At 47.1% G+C, this 18,563-nt stretch overlaps 1 protein-coding gene across 2 annotated transcripts in view; it reads left to right on the plus strand.

The window, feature by feature from the left end:
- CLIP3 (CAP-Gly domain containing linker protein 3) overlaps window positions 1-18,324 on the plus strand; it is a 41,468-nt gene extending 23,144 nt beyond the window's left edge. For both annotated transcript variants that reach the window (XM_079985559.1, XM_079985560.1), the window contains exons 7-14: window positions 329-565; window positions 2,253-2,388; window positions 3,606-3,746; window positions 6,886-7,020; window positions 7,493-7,616; window positions 10,349-10,413; window positions 13,085-13,157; window positions 14,954-18,324. In XM_079985559.1, coding sequence (XP_079841685.1) covers window positions 329-565; window positions 2,253-2,388; window positions 3,606-3,746; window positions 6,886-7,020; window positions 7,493-7,616; window positions 10,349-10,413; window positions 13,085-13,157; window positions 14,954-15,008 — 966 coding nt within the window. In that variant the 3' untranslated portion in view covers window positions 15,009-18,324. The remainder of the gene's footprint in view (window positions 1-328; window positions 566-2,252; window positions 2,389-3,605; window positions 3,747-6,885; window positions 7,021-7,492; window positions 7,617-10,348; window positions 10,414-13,084; window positions 13,158-14,953) is intronic.
- The last annotated feature ends 239 nt before the right edge of the window (window positions 18,325-18,563 follow it).

Genomic DNA, 18,563 nt, shown 5'->3' on the forward strand with positions numbered 1-18,563 from the left:
TGGGGAAAGGAAGAGAATGAGAAGTGTCCCTATTTTCATTTGAGGAATGTTGGGGGGGGGGGTGAGTGAGAGAGCGAGAGAGCGCAACACTGAAAGTCTGGAGGAGCAATCTAGTCTTTAACACAGGCACAAATATAAGAACAGTGCCTGTACATTTTGCCTCCCATCTCACGTTCTGCAAATGCTAGAAGATTCCTCTCCCTTTTCACTGAAATCTGGTAGTCTGGGGGTTACGGTTCATGGGGTGTGGTGGATTCCACCCCCCAGGGACCCCCAGGGCGTCTCCTCCAGCGCAATAACCTCCCTGCGCAATGCTCTCTCCCAACAGAACAGCAAAGGCCAGGCGCCGTCCGACGTGGTCCCAGACCCCATGGACATGACCTTGGACAAAGCCGAGGCAGCCATGATCGCCAAGGAGCTGAAGCAGCTGCTGCTGGACGCCGTGCCCTTGAGCTGCAACCTCCCCAAGGTCACCCTGCCAAACTACGACAACATCCCGGGCAACCTCATGCTCATCTCCCTCGGCCTCAAGCTCGGCGACCGGGTCATGGTGGACGGGCTGAAGGTAAGGCCAAGGTGTCCCTCATCATGACACCAGTGTCTCTTGGCTAGGACTGGACTTGAAAACCCCATGGTGGTGACATCTAATGGGTTGTGTCCAATGCTAGTCCTTCTCAGGGTTGACCCACTAATTCAACACAGTGGTACCTCTGGTTGCAAACGTGATCCGTTCCGGAGGTCCGTTCGCAACATGAAAAGAGCGCACCCCTCAGTGGCGTGTCTGCACACGCACGGGTTGCGATTTGCCACTTCTGCTCATGCGCGTGACGTCATTTTGCACTTCTGCACATGCGCAAGTGCCGAAACCCGGAAGTAACCCTTTCTGGTACTTCCGGGTCATAACATGAAAGAATGTAACATGAAGCGGACGTAACATGAGATATGACTGTACTGTTCATGTTAAGGAAAAATTCTGGGGTGGGAGACTACCCAACAGCCCAGCTCGTCGGGGTGCAAGTCCCCCGCGGATCCAAGTGGTCAGTAAAAAAGGAAGTTCCAGCCAAGTAATTTGGAGCAAAAGAGCAGTCAGTAGACCATGATTTTTATTGTTGCGCAACAGGTCCCCCAGGAGTAAGAACCCTGAGGATGGGGTGACCTCCTCTTTTAAACCTTCCCTCTTTCCCCCAGAATACACTTTGAGCAGCAGCATTGGTACATCATCACTACATCACTAGCATGTCACAAATGGGGAGGGGCACACAAGGGTTAGGGACGCGGGTGGCACTTGGTCTAAACCACAGAGCCTAAGACTTGCCAATCAGAAGGTCGGCGGTTCGAATCCCTGTGACGGGGTGAGCTCCCGTTGCTCTATCCCAGCTCCTGCCAACCTAGCAGTTCGAAAGCACATAAAAGTACAAGTAGATCAATAGGTATTGCTCTGGTGGGAAGGTAAATGGCGTTTCCATGCGCTGCTCTGGTTCACCAGAAAGCGGCTTAGTCATGCTGGCCACATGACCCGGAAAAACTGTCTGCAGACAAACAGCGGCTCCAGCAAAGCAAGATGAGCGCCACAACCCGAGTCGTTCACAACTGGACCTAATGGTCAGGGGTCCCTTTATCTTTACACAAGGGTTACACAAGTTCAACATTAGGTCACTTTATCAGATATCTTTCCCAACACCTCTTAACTCCCTATCACTGGAAGAACAATGAAACTCTTTCCATCTCCTTGCCCTCAGGACTTGTTTGGAGATGGGCTTTCAGAACACCTGACTTGCTCAACTGCCTCTGCGGATGTCTAGTGTTGCCCCCCGGTCACTCCCTGGGGGGGGCCCTGTATGTGCTCTCACGCTTGGGGAATTATGGCGGGATGCCCTGTTCCTGCTGCCCACGTGACTTCCTGCTTCTCGGTTCATGGAGGGAGGTGGAGCCCAAATTCACCTTTCTTTCAGCGTTAAAATGGCGTTGGAATGAGGAGAGTTGGTTAAAGTATGGATTTTCTACAAATTTATGGGTATCTTCCCTGAGCTGTCAAGTTGAAGGGATACATTCAGGCATAATATTTGTAACATTGTAACAACTTTACAGATGTGCCCCCCATGTCATTTCTGTAGCAGTTCGAAAGCGTGGGAAGCTGCTGCCAGCCTGTGCCAACAATATTAATTTAGATGGGCCAGTGGTCTGATTCATTATTATAAGGTGACTTCCTCTTTTGTGTCTTGTTTCCCCGATCTCGCCTTGCCTCCCCGCAGTTGGGCACCTTGCGTTTCTGCGGCACGACGGAATTTGCCAGCGGCCAGTGGGTGGGCGTGGAGCTGGATGAGCCGGATGGCAAGAACGACGGCAGCGTGGGAGGAATCCGTTACTTTATCTGCCCTCCGAAACACGGTAATCTCAAGTGGGGTTATGCCCCCTTGACACCAGCACTCCTCTGCCGTCAAATCCAGCAGCCGCCTAAGTCAACTACACAAATATCAAAGCTGTAGAAGAGTGCAACTCCTGGGTTTCCCCCAGCACACGCCTTCTAGGCCAGGGGCTCCCAAAGGGGGTGGTTCTGCCCCCTAGGGGATTTCCTAGTGGGATGCTAAGAAGGGGGTCAGGGGGTCGCTGGAGGTATAAATTGTTACAATTCCTGTTCCATGATTGCAGTCATGGGATTGTTGTCTATCACGTGACGGTGTATGTTTTGACTCCACCGAGTGGGAAGTGAGGGAGAAAGGATGTTTGTGTTCCTGTGTTCCGTCAAGTGGGACTATTGTCCTTTGTTCTTTTCCTCTTTGCTGTCTGATGCTAGAGAGAGAGGGACCCATGCTTCAGTGCTCCATGGGTGCTTATATGTAAATAAAGTAGATTAGCCAAAATGCTGAGTTGCTGAGAGTCTGTCATGCATGCTGCGCAAACTCTGCGGATCCCTAAGTGTGCCGGTGTCTGTTGGCATCGGTCGCTGTGATGTTCGTGCTGAAGACAGCTTGTGAAGCTCCTGAACGATCAACCAGGAGGGAGAGAACATGACAGTCGGGCATGTGTCTCTGCCAGGGTCCTACTCGAGTGTAGGCAGAGCTCCTGACATAAATGACTGCCATTTTGAAAAGCTGGCATCACCAAGTTTTTTTGAATTGATTAAACTAAATGGTTCTAATTGGACGTTTCTGAGCACAATTCAGAGTGTTGGTGCTGACCTTTAAAGCCCTAAATGGCCTCTGTCCTGTATACCTGAAGGAGCGTCTCCACCCCCATCGTTCTGCCCGGACACTGAGGTCCAGCTCTGAGGGCCTTCTGGTGGTTCCCTCCCTGCGAGAAGCCAAGTTACAGGGAAGCAGGCAGAGGGCCTTCTTGGTGGTGGTGCCCGCCCTGTGGAACTCCCTCCCACCAGATGTCAAAGGAATAAACAACTATCTGACGCTTAGAAGACATCTGAAGGCAGCTCTGTTTAAGGAAGTTTTTAATGTTGAATGCTGTATTGTGTTTTTAATATTTGGTTGGGAGCTGCCCAGAGTGGCTGGGGAAACCCAGCCAGATGGGCGGTGTATAAATTGTTGTTGTTTGCATAGTTCTTACCTGCCATGTAAGCTTTGGGCTTCCGGTTTTCCTCCCCCTTTTCCCAGGAGTGTTTGCTTCTGTGTCCAAGATCACCAAAGCCGCCGATCAGACTCCTTCGTCGGTGACCTCCACCCCACGAACTCCCCGCATGGACTTCTCCCGCATGACCGCAAAGGGCCGGAAGGAAAAAGACAAAGATAAGAAGGGTAAGCCGGACTCTCTTTCAGTGTGGACTCTCCTTTTAAGCAGAGGCTGGAGGGTTCCCTGTCGTGGATGCTTTAGTTGAGACTCCTGAAGTGCAGGGTGTCAGGCCAGAGGACTCTTGTGGTCCCTTCCTGTTAGGATTCTTTTCCCGTGTTGCAGTCATGGGATTGTGTTCATCCCATGACGGTGTATGTTTTCATTCCACATTGTGGGAAGCGACGGAGACAGGGTGTTTTTATTGCTGTGTTTCCGTGATGTAGGACATTTGTCCTCATGTTCTCTCTCTTTGCTGTCTGATGAGCAAGAGGGAGGAGCGGAGTTGCCATGCTCCGAGTGTGTATATGTAAATAAATGTAGTTTCTTTCTTTTTCTTTCTTTTTTAGAATAATATTTATTCAGGTTTTAAAACATTACAAAAAAAAAGAAAACACAATACAGAAAAAACAAGACATTTCCAAGAAAAAGTGCAAAAAAAACCAAAACCAAAAAAACCAAAAACAGATAAAGAGGGGAAAAAATAATTAGAAAATACATACAATCAAAACAGAGAAAGAAAAAAAACAAGTTAAACCTTTACATAATTTATTTCTATGACTTATTTCCTTGACCTCCTCACACCTCCCCTCTTTGTTTTCTAGTTCAAATAGATATTTCAGCAAATCCTTCATCTTTATTTTTATCCTAATAATTTATCTTAATATACTGTAATTTTCCATTCTCTCTTTCACCAATTGGCCATCCACTTTTACTTTATTTAATCTTATTTCTCATTAAAACTAATATATTTAAACCTATTCTCTTAAGACATTTCCCCTAGGGTCATAAAAATTCCATTCCACGATTTCTCCATCTCTCATTAAAAACATTTTTTTTTTTTTACAATTGGGAATTTAAAGTGTATATAGTGTAAATAAATGTAGTTTCGCCCAAAAGCTGCGCTACTGAGTCTGAACGCTGACTGCCTGTACTCTGCTGATCCCGAAGTGTGCTGATGGCTCTTGGTATCAGTCGCTGTGATGTTCGGGCTGAAGAAAGTTTTTGAAGCTCCTGAAAGAATGACCAGGAGGGAGAGAACATGCCAGCCGGACATGTAAACAAACAAACAAACAAATCTTTATTGTCACTATGTGCAGTGAAATTAAACAAGCCCCCCCCCCTGCATACACAGTTTTGTTCACGCTCTGTGTGCTTGTTGGAAGTCAATTGCGCCACTTTTTTCCCATTCAGCCCCCCCCCCCCCCACGGATAAAAGCTATTCTTTAACCTGTTAGTGCGGCTGACTATACTTCTGTATCTCCCGCCCGAAGGTAGGAGTTTAAAGAGGTGCTGGCTGGGGTGTGAGCCGTCCCTAAGAATTTTTCTCGCTCTCCTGAGGCAGTGGTCTCCCGCGAGGACCTTCTCGGTGGTGGCGCCCTCCCACCAGATGTCAAAGAGAAAAACACTTACCAGACTTTTTAGAAGACATCTGAAGGCAGCCTTGCTTAGGGAAGCTTTTAATGTTTCATAGGTTATTGTATTTTAATATTCTGTTGGAAGCCGCCCAGAGCGGTTGGGGAAACCCAGCCAGATGGGTGGGGTATAAATAAATTGTTGTTGTTGTTGCTGTTGTTATGTCATCTACCGAACTCCGCGGACAGCCCATGATGTCATGTGCTGTATTCACCACCCTCCGTAGGGACTTCCTGTCCGTGGCTGTCAAACCAGCGTACCACAATGTAATACAGTGGTGCCCCGCAAGACGAACGCCTCGCAAGACGAAAAACCCGCTAGACGAAAGGGTTTTCCGTTTTTCGAGGCGCTTCACAAGACGAATTTCCCTATGGGCTTGCTTCGCAAGACGAAAACGTGTTGCGAGTCTTGTGAGTTTTTCCCCTTTCCCCCCCTTTTTCTAAGCCGCTAATAGCCGCTTAGCCGCTAATAGGGATGCTTCGCAAGACGAAAAAACCGCAAGACGAAGAGACTCGCAGAACGGATTATTTTCATCTTGCGAGGCACCACTGTACAGTATGAAAGGACACTTTCTATTGTGGCCCAGTAGAATGAGATTATCAAACTTTGTTTGACATTGTTCTTTAGCAAGACCCTGAGGAAATGGAGTCTCATGTGTCTCTGCCGGCTTCCTACTCGTGCGTAGGACCTCCTGACACTTCCAACTCTACAGTTCTATGATTCTATACAGATAGTTTTACAAACAACAGACATGATAAAATTATAGACCTGGATGTGTCATAGGAATCCCCCGCAATTGTTTTCAGGTGTTCACCATGTTTTTGGATGGTTTAAAATACGTTTTATTTTAATCGAGATAGAAATTTGAAAAATAAAACAAGATAAATAAGTTATGTAGTGAAATATACTCAGAGTCGAGAGCGTATTTCATGCTCTTTATTCAGCTCATAGTGGTGAGGAGGAATGGAAGTTCCCCCAGAATGTCTGCTTTATATACATTATTTACACAATGGGCCCCAGGTGATTGGCCAATTCCAGGAGTCACCTGTAGGCCAATCAGGTTGCGGATTCACTTCTACCTGGAGCTGGATTGGGTGGTTCCTGCGGGCCAATCAGACTGCTGCATTTTGGATCTTATTGTTCTAGCACCAATCAGACTGCTGCATTCTGGAGCCTATTGTTCTAGGACCAATCAGACTGCTGCGTTCTGGAGCCTATTGTTCTAGGACCAATCAGGCTGCTGCATTCTGAATCCTATTGTTCTAGGACCAATCAGACTGCTGCGTTCTGGATCCTACTGTTCTAGGACCAATCAGACTGCTGCATTCTGAATCCTATTGTTCTAGGACCAATCAGACTGCTGCATTCTGAATCCTATTGTTCTAGGACCAGTCAGACTGCTGCATTCTGGATCCTATTGTTCTAGGACCAATCAGACTGCTGCATTTTGGATCCTATTGTTCTAGGACCAATCAGACTGCTGCATTCTGAATCCTATTGTTCTAGGACCAATCAGACTGCTGCGTTCTGGATCCTATTGTTCTAGGACCAATCAGACTGCTGCATTTTGGATCCTATTGTTCTAGGACCAATCAGACTGCTGCATTCTGGAGCCTATTCAACTCAGTACATAACATGTACCAAACTAAAACATCCAGATCTCGCTTTTCTCCACCCGTCTGCTCTGTGCAGCTCTCAGGAAGAAGTCCTTATCTGTTGGCAGCCTGGACCGTGAAGGACTGAAGATTGAGATTGGGGATCACGTCCTGGTGGCAGGTCAGAAGCAAGGCATCATTCGTTTCTACGGGAAGACAGATTTTGCCCCAGGTAAGCCAAGAGCTGGTGATCTGGGAAGCCATTTCCACTAGAGGAGTTAAGATCCTGTCTAGGGGGTGGGGCAGAGCATTGAGACCAACGTGCAGACTTTGGATCGGTAGCATTAAAAAAATAACCTCAGGAGACCTAATTTGAGCTGAGGGTCCTGAGTTCAAGTCCTGCCTCTGCTGTGATCTCCCTGCGTGGCCTCAGATGACTCTCAGTTTCACCCCTCTGACAATGGGAGTAACAGTGGTCTACCTCATGTGTTGTTCTTTTGGGAGAGTGCAAACGAGGACGCTGATTGCAAAGCATTCTGCGGGGTTAAGGTTGCAGTCCTCAGCGTTACTAATGTGAAAGGGAGTCCCCTTTGAAATCTGCAAGACAAAGTCCTAGTCTCTGTTGGAATTAGCAACAGTAATTTAAAAATCTGCATTTCTGACTAATTTGCATGTTGTTTTTTTCCCTCTCTCTTTCTCTCCAGGCTACTGGTTTGGCATTGAACTTGACAAGCCCACAGGAAAACACGATGGCTCTGTCTTTGGAGTTCGCTATTTCACCTGTGCGCCTAAGCATGGAGTCTTTGCCCCGCCTTCCAGAGTGCAGAGGTGTGTGGGATTTATATTTCGCGTGATTTAACAAGCTGCTAAAATAGTTTTTAACACAGCTAAGAGTTATCCTGTTCTAATTTGGGGAGCATATTCTGTAGAGAAGCTACTGATTTGTTTGCTGCCTTTTCTTGAAAATTAGGCACTATATATTGTGGGAAAAGGGGCGCTGTGGGTTAAACCACAGAGCCTAGGACTTGCCAATCAGAAGGTCGGCGGTTCGAATCCCTGTGACGGGGTGAGTTCCCGTTGCTCGGTCCCTGCTGCTGCCAACCTAGCAGTTCAAAAGCACATCAAAGTGCAAGTAGATAAATAGGTACCGCTCTGGCGGGAAGGTAAACTGCGTTTCTGTGCGCTGCTCTGGTTTGCCAGAAGCGGCTTAGTCATGCTGGCCACATGACCTGGAAGCTGTACGCCGGCTCCCTCAGCCAATAAAGCGAGATGAGCGCCGCAACCCCAGAGTCGGCCATGACTGGACCTAACGGTCAGGGGACCCGTTACCTTTACCTATATTGTGGGATGTGATACATAAGCAGCAGTCAAGTACAAACATTACTTGTTTTCCTAGAGTGGACATGCAGGGGAATGTTTCATCCAGCCAGTCAAAAACTTCCTGTTTCCTCCTGGTTGGGACATACTTCCTTTGCATGTGACTAGAGGTGGGCGTGACCTTACCTGTCCAGGTAACAAAAGGGACAAGGCACCCAGCACTCTCTCTGTTTTTTACTTCCTCTGTCTGTCTAGCTTTTTAGCTAGAGATGCTCTGTTGACTTCCAGCCAACAGAGGACACTGGGATTATCCCCATATGGGATAGATCCACATGTATATCCTTTGTAACTAAGTCTGCCTTCAGGGATCCAACTGTGAACTGAATGTGAGTAAACTTTTTTATATACAGTGGACACTCGGGTTGCGAACGTGATCTGTTCAGGATGCACGTTTGCAACCCGCAGCATTCGCAACCCGCAGCGGCGTGTCTGTGCATGCCACGGGTTGCGATTTGGCGCTTCTGCGCATGCGCAAAGCGTGATCTAGCACTTCTGCATAAGCACGACCACCGAAACCCGGAAGTAACCTGTTCCGGTACTTCTGGGTTTTAGCGATTTGTAACCCAAAAAAACCCACAATCTGAAGCATCTGTAACCCAAGGTATGACTGTACTTTACACAAGATTGTGGCGTGTTTATTCTTTTAAGAGGGATATAAGGGAACTTACCAGGGACCTAATAGTGAGAGGCTTACACAAGCCTGCAACCAGCTATCTGCTGTGTGTTTAAAAGGGGAATGTGAAACTCTGCTAAGTAAAGAAACTTGCTAGCACAGTTAGGAAGGATATTAATAAACAACATATCCTCTCCTGCCTCCCTGAAGATTTTAAAATAATCATAGCCACCACTACAAACATCAGAGTTCCAAAGGGGGCATGTGGGAAGACACCATATTGAGAAGGGTGTTGAGAAGCTGGAAGGTGTGCAGAGGAGGGTGACCAAGATGATCAAAAGCCTAGGAACTAAACCTGATGAGGAACGGTTGAAGGAGCTGGGTACGTTTAGCCTGGGAAAGAGGAGAAAGGAGAGCCACCTTCAAAAATCTGAAAGGAAGATGGAGCAAGCTTCTTTTCTGCTCCTCCAGAGGGTAGAACCCAAACAGTGGCTTCAAATGGCAAGGAAGGAGATTCCGTCTAAAAATCAGGGGGAAAATTCCGACGGCAGGAGCTCTTCAACAGTGGACCAGACTCCCTCAGAAGGTGGTGGGCTCCCTTGCAGATTTTTAAACGGAGATTGGGCGGCGGCCATCTATCAGGGATTATTTAGCTTGTGATTCCTGCATTGCAGGGAGTTGGAGTTGATGACCTTGGGGGTACCCTTCTGTCAGGGACTCAGCGGGAGCGCAGGGAGGAGAAGAGATGGAGAGCGAGGGGGAGCAATCCGAGGGCAGCGTAGGAGAAGATGACAGCAGCCCAATAGATTCCATGAGCCTCTCCAGCGAATCGGAAGATTCACAGAAGGGGGCACCGATGGGCAGGGCAAGGGGCGACCCAAGGGGGACACCCCAGAAGCAAGGGGCCAGCGGGGACTCCCAGAGCAGCAGTTGGAAATCAGGACCAGCTTCCCCACCAGAGCGTAGTGGGGGGGAGGAGTCCCAGATATCAGGGCCAACATATTCACCACCAGCGAGAGAAGATGAGGCAGGGTTGGCCACGCCTCCATCGGAGAGCGAGTTAACGGTTAAGAGGAAAGTTGCAGGCTGGGCGCGCGCGCCAAGTTCAAATGTACAGGCGAGCGGCACAGAAGGTAGCCCGGATAGGGAACCAGGTCCTAAAGCCCGCCGGAAGGAGGGGGAAGAATCATCAGGGTCAGCGTCAGAGGAGTCCAGAAGGGACGAAACCCTAGCGGGCCGGAGGGCCCAGAGGAGAAAGGAACTTAGGAAGAGGTGGAGCAAAGCGAGAGTCTTAAACTGGTGTGGAAGGGGCGGAGACTCAGATGGGACTTCGCCGGTCTAGGCTTTAAGACGTAGAGCTGCGCGCTGCGGCTTTGAAATGGAAACTAAACCTCAATAAAGACTTTTGTACATAGCGACAGCCTGGCGTTGGTCCTCTGTGAGCTGGGACCTAGAGGCAGCTCTGACACCTTCCAACTCTACAATTCTATGATCTCCTGGCAATTAATCTCCTTTTTATGCTTGCCTTGTTCTTGACTGTGAATTAATCGTGGCCCTCTCTCTTTTGCAGAATCGGAGGCCCCAAAGATTCCCAGGGAGATGGCTCTTCGGCAAAGAAAGTCCACCAAGTCACTAGTAGGTACACCCTGGGTTTTGTCCCCTGTTTTCTCCCACATGAGCAAAAATGCAATACAAGAGTTTCCAAATACCTGTTTCCCACTTTTGTAGGCCTCCTGCGCTTTTTAATGCTGCCTGACAAGTTCAGCAGGTGATGTTTTCCCATATACCATATTGGCCCAGATATAAGCCGCACCCGAATATAAGCTGCACGTTTAAAATTCGGGGGGGGGGGGGAGAGAAGAAAAGTCAATACCCGAATATAAACCGCTCCCTTAAAATTCGGCAGGCACTCACACCCGTTCCGTTTTACCATATGTCTGTTTCAGCAGCGATATCGCAAAAGCCCGTTTTTGTAAGGTCGCAAATTTAAGCCGCGCTTTAAATTTTCACGGTCGGAATTTGGGGAAAAAAGCGAGGCTTATTTTCAGGCCAATACAGTAGATTCAGTGGCATGAAAAACTTTTATCACATGCCAACTTAGACGTGTCCTATTATTGCGTACATTTGTTTTAAAGCTGCTGATTTATTTACATGTTTTGATCAATTTTAGGTTAAATCGTTGTTTTTTTTAAAAAATACTTGGTTTTATTGCTCTTTTAAAATATTTTATATTATTTTATGCAAACCACTTAGGGTTTCTTTTTGTTGATTAAATGGTACATGGATCTTGCTAAATGAATAAAAATTTGCTAGATTTCAGGTTAGGAACCCCTCCCCCCTAAAAAAACCCAAACATTTGGCAACCCTATTCAACAACTGGGAAGCAAAGGGCTGAATTGTCTCATGCGTGTTGTAAGACAGGATTTCATAACAGGACATATTGTGTAAAAAGAAGAAATTATTTTACGAGAATATGCACCTGTGTTTGCTGTTTGTTTTTTTTGCAAGAGAAATGAATTAGGGCAGCCTATCTCAACCTGCGGGTCCCCTGATGTTGTTGAACTACAACTCCCATCACCCCTAGCTAGAAGAAGAAGAAGAAGAGTTTGGATTTGATATCCCGCCTTTCACTCCCTTTAAGGAGTCTCAAAGCAGCTAACATTCTCCTTTCCCTTCCTCCCCACAACAAGTGGGGCTGAGAGGCTTCAAAGAAGTGCGACTGGCCCAAGGTCACCCAGCAGCTGCAGGTGGAGGAGCGGAGACGCGAACCTGGTTCACCCGATTACAAGTCCACCGCTCTTAACCACTACACCACACTGGCTCACTAGCAAGGCCAGAGCTCAGGGATTTTGGGAGTTGTAGTCCAACAACATCTGGGGACTCACAGGTTGAGAACCATTGTATTAGGGGAATCTGAGAGGTCCATTTCACTTAATTCTCAGGTGTGGCGTGGATCATATTTTCCTTCTCTTTTGGATTTTCAGTGCCCATACCCTTCTTTCTCTGATGGAAACAGGGACATCCCACTCCATAACGATAATTTTACTATTTATACCCCACACATCTTACTGGATTTCCCCAGCCACTCTGGGCAGCTTCCAACATATATAAAAACACAATAAAACATTAAACAAACTTTTAATGTTTAACACACTATTGTATTTTAATATTTTTTTGGAAGCCGCCCAGAGTGGCTGGGGAGACCCAGCCAGATGGGCGGGGTATAAATAATCAATTATTATTATTATAAAAACTTCCCTATACAGGATTGCCTTCAGACGGCTCGGGGAGTTGGATAACTCCATACCCTCCAACATTTCTCCAATAAAATTAGGACATCCTAAGGAAAAGCGGGACATTCTGAGATCTAATAAGAAACTGGAACGGCTTCTCTAAATTGGGGGCATCCCTGGAAAATAGGGGCACTTGGAGGGTCTGGAATTGGCATCTTACCTGGGGCAGAGATAGGAACTCTCAGAAGGTGGGGCAAGAAAGAAGCATCATTAACTGAAAGTGCCCCCCCTTTCTCCGTTCTTTTTTTTTAAAAAAAAAATTAATTCATTTTTCATTTTCATTCATTACATACATCTCAAATTCTTAACATTTGCTATATATCCCTCCCTCCCTCCCTTCCAAGGCTTCCCCCAACTTGCATTTCTGGTTTGTTTCTATTTTCACCTGCTTTGCTGTCTCTCAACAGAAAAAGTTATTAATAACGTAACATCAAACCTTAAAAACATAAAAATAAAATTAAATACATCATCTTTTGTCGCTATCTTCCAAACCTAAACTGATGCTAATAATGTGGATGTTTATTTAAATCCTGCCATCAAGTCTATTGCCTTTGTTTCTGAAGGTATAATATGAATGGTTCCCAATCTTTTTCAAAGTCTCTGTTGTCTTTTTCTCTTAGTCTTTCTGTCATGTTTGCCAGTTCTGCACAGTTCATCAACTTCTCTTGCCATTGTTCTTTAGCTGGTATTTCTCCAGTCTTCCAGTTTTGTGCAATCAACATTCTTGCTGCTGTAGTGGCATACATAAGTAAAGTCCTCATTTCTTTTGGTGTGTCTTGACCTAAAATACCTAATAAAAAGGCTTCTGTTTTTTTTTTTACAAAAGTTATTTTTAACATTTTCTTCAGTTCATTATATATCATTTCCCAGTAGGCTTTTACCTTCTTACAATCCCACCACATATAATAGAACGTACCTTCTGTTTCACATCTCCAGCACGCTTTCTTTTCGTTTTTATACATTTTTGCCACCCTTCTTAAAAGGACCACCTCTTCCTTTTCCCTCTCCTGCAGTCTCACAGCCAAAGCGCAACTTCACAGCAGTCAGAACCCCAAAAGATATCACATCGGAAAACTCCATCTCTAGGTAAGGACAACCTGTGCTATGTTTGCCTCCCTTTGAAATCTCTTCAATTCACGAACATCAGGCATGCCCAGCTCCCAAGAGACTGCGATTTACTCCCACCATAAAAAATCTGGCAGTCATCTACCCATTGGATTGACCAAAGTTGTTGAGTTTTTTGGGAGGGTGTAAATCAGGATAACGTGATCGACAAGGGACGCCCCGTGATCAACCAGTAGATCGCGATTGACCAGTTGGACATGCCTGACCTACATAGACTCCTGTTCCCCTCCCACTCTAAGTGGGAGGAACTTGAGTGGACCAAGGAGCGGAGCCAAGGACCAGTTTGGAGCACCCATTGGGTGAGGCCTACTGAGGATTTTGCAGCTCAGCCGGCAACTGAGGTGGATTTTGGTGGGCTTGAGCAGGTGAGGGGTGAAGCCTAGCAAATTTGGGCAGGTCCGGGGCTTAACCTAGAGCAGGGATGGGTAACCGGTTGCCTTCCTGATGTTGTTGGACTCCAACTCCCATCAGCCCCAGCCAGCTGAGGTCATGGATGATGGGAGTTGTTGCTACAAGGAAGAAGTTGGAAACATCCACTTCCTAATTCCCACTTAACCACAAATTATTGTAAGGTTCGAAAGGACAAACGGTGGGGAGGGTAAACGATGAACTGCAGACAAGCCAGGTACAGAAACCATGGTTTGATGCTGGCTTGTTTCAATAATACATAGTTTGAACTGGCTACAGTTACACCTTTTTGGACATAACAATAAACTGTGGTTAGTGTTAAAAACAAAATGGATGCTTGCAACCTTATTGAGATGAACGGCTAATGTTCAAACCCAAGACTCCCTTGTACCCATTTATACAACCATAGTCCTTTAGTACTTTCCCCCCCATAACTGCCCCAGTAACTTGGTGATGGATGTTGTTGGGTGTTCTCTGGGTCTCTCCCCCGCCCCAGTATTGTGTCATAATCTGAACTATGAATTGTTTTGCAAGTCTCTCTGAGTGCAGAGAACATAAACATGGTTTAAATGAATTCTGCAAATACATTTGCCTTCAGAGCAGAAGCTGGATTTTGCCTTCTGGATCCGTACCTGACTTTCAAATCCACCCTAGCATATATATATATACAGTACAGCTAGCTTGGACCTTGCCTTGCCAATGAAAGTGCCTAAGCGTTACACTAAGAAGAGTTGGTTTAAACCCAGCTTCCCCGACCTAAATATTCGTTATTGTTATTTATAAAATTTGTTAGTCGCTTCATCTTTCGCAAGGCAGCTCAAAGCGACTTGCAACCATGACGTGCCCTCCAGATGTTTTGGAATCACAACCCACCAGCCCCGGCCAGCATGGGCCCCTCCAGCACATCTGGAACACAACTAGTTAGAGAAGGTTGGTTTAAGGGACGTCCAGAGCATTGATCGTTGAGATGCACATGGAGAAACCGGGAATCGTTTGGTGGTTCTAGGAAGTGGAGCCTTTCACTTCCGGTTTATTTATTTCTTAATTACATTTCCATACCAACCTGGTGGTGGAGTCTCCTTCTTTGGAGGTCTTTAAGCAGAGGCTTGACAACCATATGTCAGGAGTGCTCTGATGGTGTTTCCTGCTTGGCAGGGGGTTGGACTCGATGGCCCTTGTGGTCTCTTCCAACTTTATGATTCTATGATTCTATGATTCTTCATCCAAAGATCAAAGGGCAGTTCATACAATGTAACATGTTTCCTCTTCTGCTGCTTCCTGTCCTTCTCCAGAGCTTCATCAATAGTCATTTTTCAAACTCTCTCTCCCCTTCCCTTCGTCTCCTGCAGGTTACTTTTCTGCTGTTGGTTTCCGTGGATGCTCCGTGCAGAAATGCAGTCGTAAACCTACCTGCGGCTCCCTCTTCCCTTTTCCTCTGCTGTTTCTTCGCTCTCCAAGTAATCAAAGACTGCTCTTCGGTTATTTTTTGCCCTCATCTCTCCTCCCCTGATTGCCGTTCTAGTGAACCCCAGTGCCTTGTTAAAACATATTAACACCACCCCTCTAGTAGTTTGTGAGAAATGCTATACTTATACCTTCCGTCACCCGTTTCCTGACACTCGTACCCATGGGATTTCAGCTAAAGCAGGTCTCTTCTGGCACCTCTTCGTTTTCCAGCCTATTAATTGGCACCTGAAAGCTCGTGCAGTTAGTCGGCTCAGACGTCTTTAAATGGAGGACAGAGCCCTAGGAGCTGTGGTCTGGAGATAAATCTCTGGCTTCCTCTCCACTCACCTGATGCGTGTCACAAAAGATCCCAAACTTGCGGAATTTCTCATTATGCCTGCTGGAAAATCCCACGTGCAGAGCAGATTGCCTTGATAGAAGCTGAACCCTGCTGCCTGAGACGAGATTAATGTTATCTTCCCTCTGCTGTGCTCCCGGTTCTGCCCTCTCCTCGTTCTAGCTTTCCCCTAAAAAGAGGGTGCCCTGGGCAGCCTGGTCCCTTGTGCTGCAGGCCTGTTCAGGGGCTGCTCAGAAGTAGCCATTGAGTTCACTATTTGCAGGTAAGTGTGCTCAGCAGGAGTGGCTAAACCATGGCCTGCGGGCAATATCTGGTGGCCCCCACAGAGCAACTGGCTTCTTTCCCTTTGCTCCCCAGACAGGCGGGTAGTGCTGATGAGTCCTGACATCGCACAAAAGGCAAAAACCTGCCTTTGAACCCCAGTTGCTGGCAATTGCAGGTGGGGAAGAGCGTTGCTGTGTTCATGGCCTGTTTATGGACTTCACGTCAGGGAATCTGGTTGGCCGCTGGGGTACCCAGGATGCTGGACCCCCTTTTGGCTTGATCCAGCAGGGCTTCTGATGCCCTTATGAGGGCGGGGAGGTTTCCAGCAAGCAGGGAGAGGGGATATCACCCCTTTTCACCTTTACCCAAAGGGCCCCTTCTCTCTTGGGGACAGCGCCTTCATCAAGAGGTATCGAAGAGGCTCAGGAAACAGGAGGAAGCGCTCCAAGACCTCAGAAGGACACAAAAGCAGTGCAGGATGGCAGCTTGAAACAGCAATGAAGCCTTCTCCAAGTCGGGTCCTTCCAGATGCTTTGGACTACAACTCCCATCAGCTCCAGCACTGGCCATATAGGACTGCTGTGGCCAATGGGAGCACAGCTGTGCCAGCTGGGCTGATGGGAGTCGTAGTCCAAAATGTCTGGTGAGCAAAGGCAAGGCATTCTCGCTGACCCCCTGCACACAGACAGGAGCAGGAGATAAAGTCCGCAGCGTCCAGGGTCCCAACCTGTAGCATCTGAGCACACTGACTCGTCGGACAAATTAGTTTTCTTTGCAACTGAACAATAGTGACCTGTGGGGTGCAGATGCAAGTCTCATCTAAAACGTAGTGTGTGTTAGCAGCTGTGCTTAGCATTTGTGTGAGTTAGCCTACAGGGAGGAAACCACCCAGTAACAGCCTGTGATGGTTTGTAGTATGTGTATCTCTGTGTGTATATTGAGCATATATTTCCAGAAGTCACTTTTTCCTATTAAAAAAAAGGGGGTGGGTGGTGGGTGGGAGAGAATAAAGAAATATTATAACTTTGCTTTTGCCAGCCTGGTACCCTTCCAGATGTTTTGGTTGCACTGATTGAAGCTGTCTTCCGAAACATCTGGAGGGACCCGGGTTTGCAAAAGCTGCTATAACTCACTGTTACTTCAACTCCAGCGTTCATTAGCTGCAGCATGTTAGCTATTATAATCCATCTCAGTTAACATTTTAAACATACGGCTTTTACTCAGAGGTCCCAACATTTTAGCTCACTTGGAAAGGGTTTAATCGAAATATTGGGACAGCAAGAGAGCACGTGGTATCTGCCTATCGGAGCAGTTCCTGAGGCTGGCAAGGTGGAGAGTTCCTAGGTTTGAATATTGCTGTCGTTATCAGCAGAACTGATCAGGAATCAGGACGAGCGTTAAAAGTGAGCTGGGAAAGCAAAATCTTCAAATCCAGCCACCCTTTTGAAGTTTTGGTGGAGGAATCTCTGCATCAGCGCTTTAAACGTTTTGAGATTGTGGGTGCAAACCGGGTGGCACCCGCAGTCAGAGAGCACGCAATTAGAAAACAATGCAGTGGAGTAAAGACAAGGCCTCCTTTCCCCACCTCCTGAGCAAATTGCTCCCTTCCTCATCTCTCTGCATGTGCTCCCGTTCCCTTCCTTATCACACCTGCAAGGTCCGTTTGGAGACTGCAGAAAGCAACCCTGAGAAAAAACAGGCCAAAGGGCTTTGGGAAGATGACTATGAGTGCCACATTCAGAAGTCTTCTGCCTTCAGCCTGTGCAGAAATGCAACAGGTGCAGCCTTTGTGCAGGCTCCCAGTGATGATAACGCCACACCTGTTGAATTAGGGCTGCTTGGACAGCCACGTCCGGAGAGGATGTTTGCATTCCAGCATAAAGACTCAAACCTGGAGAAACATTTGGGGTCTTGAGGAAAGACTGGTAGGCCAAGATTGCAGTCCAAGCCTCTTGCCTTTCACCTTCCCCTCCATGCTAAATCCCCCCCCCCCCATATTCTCTTTTGTTTCGAGATGCCAAGGTACCCCCCAATCTTGCGCCATCCTTTGGCCATCAGCTTGCCATCACTCAGTTGTAAATAGACACGACCTCCTCATCCTCCACTTGTCCTTGTAACTTCCTTATCACTCTGCAACCCGTCACTGACGAGCAATAAATTAACCTTTCAGTTGATTTCAGCTTCGCGTTTGGCCACTAGGGGAAAGGACCTAGGTCTGTCTTTCCACCTCCCTTGTCGGAACCGGGGGTAATAGTCAGGATTGCGTAGTCTTCCCCAAACATAGCAATGACAACTTGCCACTGGCGTTACACCGGATCTCAGTCGCAGGCCTTCCCCGTGGCTTCCTGTGAGATTCCCTTCCTTTTTATGTAGAAACCACACTGGATTGTGTTCTTTCTGCCTACATGTATATTCTTTATTTTTTAAACAAAACAAATAACTTTGTAAACTGTCGAGTGAGATGGCTTGCCGTGCCCTCTGCTGAGCTCTCTGTTGAATCTTGCATGATTTCTGTCCTCCCTGACCCCCTCGTCCGCCCAGGCACACTGGAAGAAGGGAAAAAGCGGGGGGCAGGGGCCTTAGCATGACGAAAATATCACTATGCTATTGCTTATCTGTTATTAACAAATTAATAAAAAGTGTTTCTATGTGCATGGTGTGCAGAGCTCTTCCTTTCTGCGCTAGATGGATTCGGGGAATAATCCAGCTCAGCCTTTCTCAACCTTTGGCCCAAAGATGTTGGACTACAACTCCCTTCATCCCTTATCTTGCTAGCTAGTGTAATAAACAAAAATCTGCCTTTATTCCCTTATGGGGGACACAAGAGCCCTTTATAGAGTCCTTTGTAGGTTCTCCATTGGTCGGAGAAAAGAACAGAGGTCAACCAGAGA

Source organism: Podarcis cretensis, assembly GCF_951804945.1.
Source record: "Podarcis cretensis genome assembly, chromosome: 8".
NCBI classification, from domain to species: domain Eukaryota; kingdom Metazoa; phylum Chordata; class Lepidosauria; order Squamata; family Lacertidae; genus Podarcis; species Podarcis cretensis.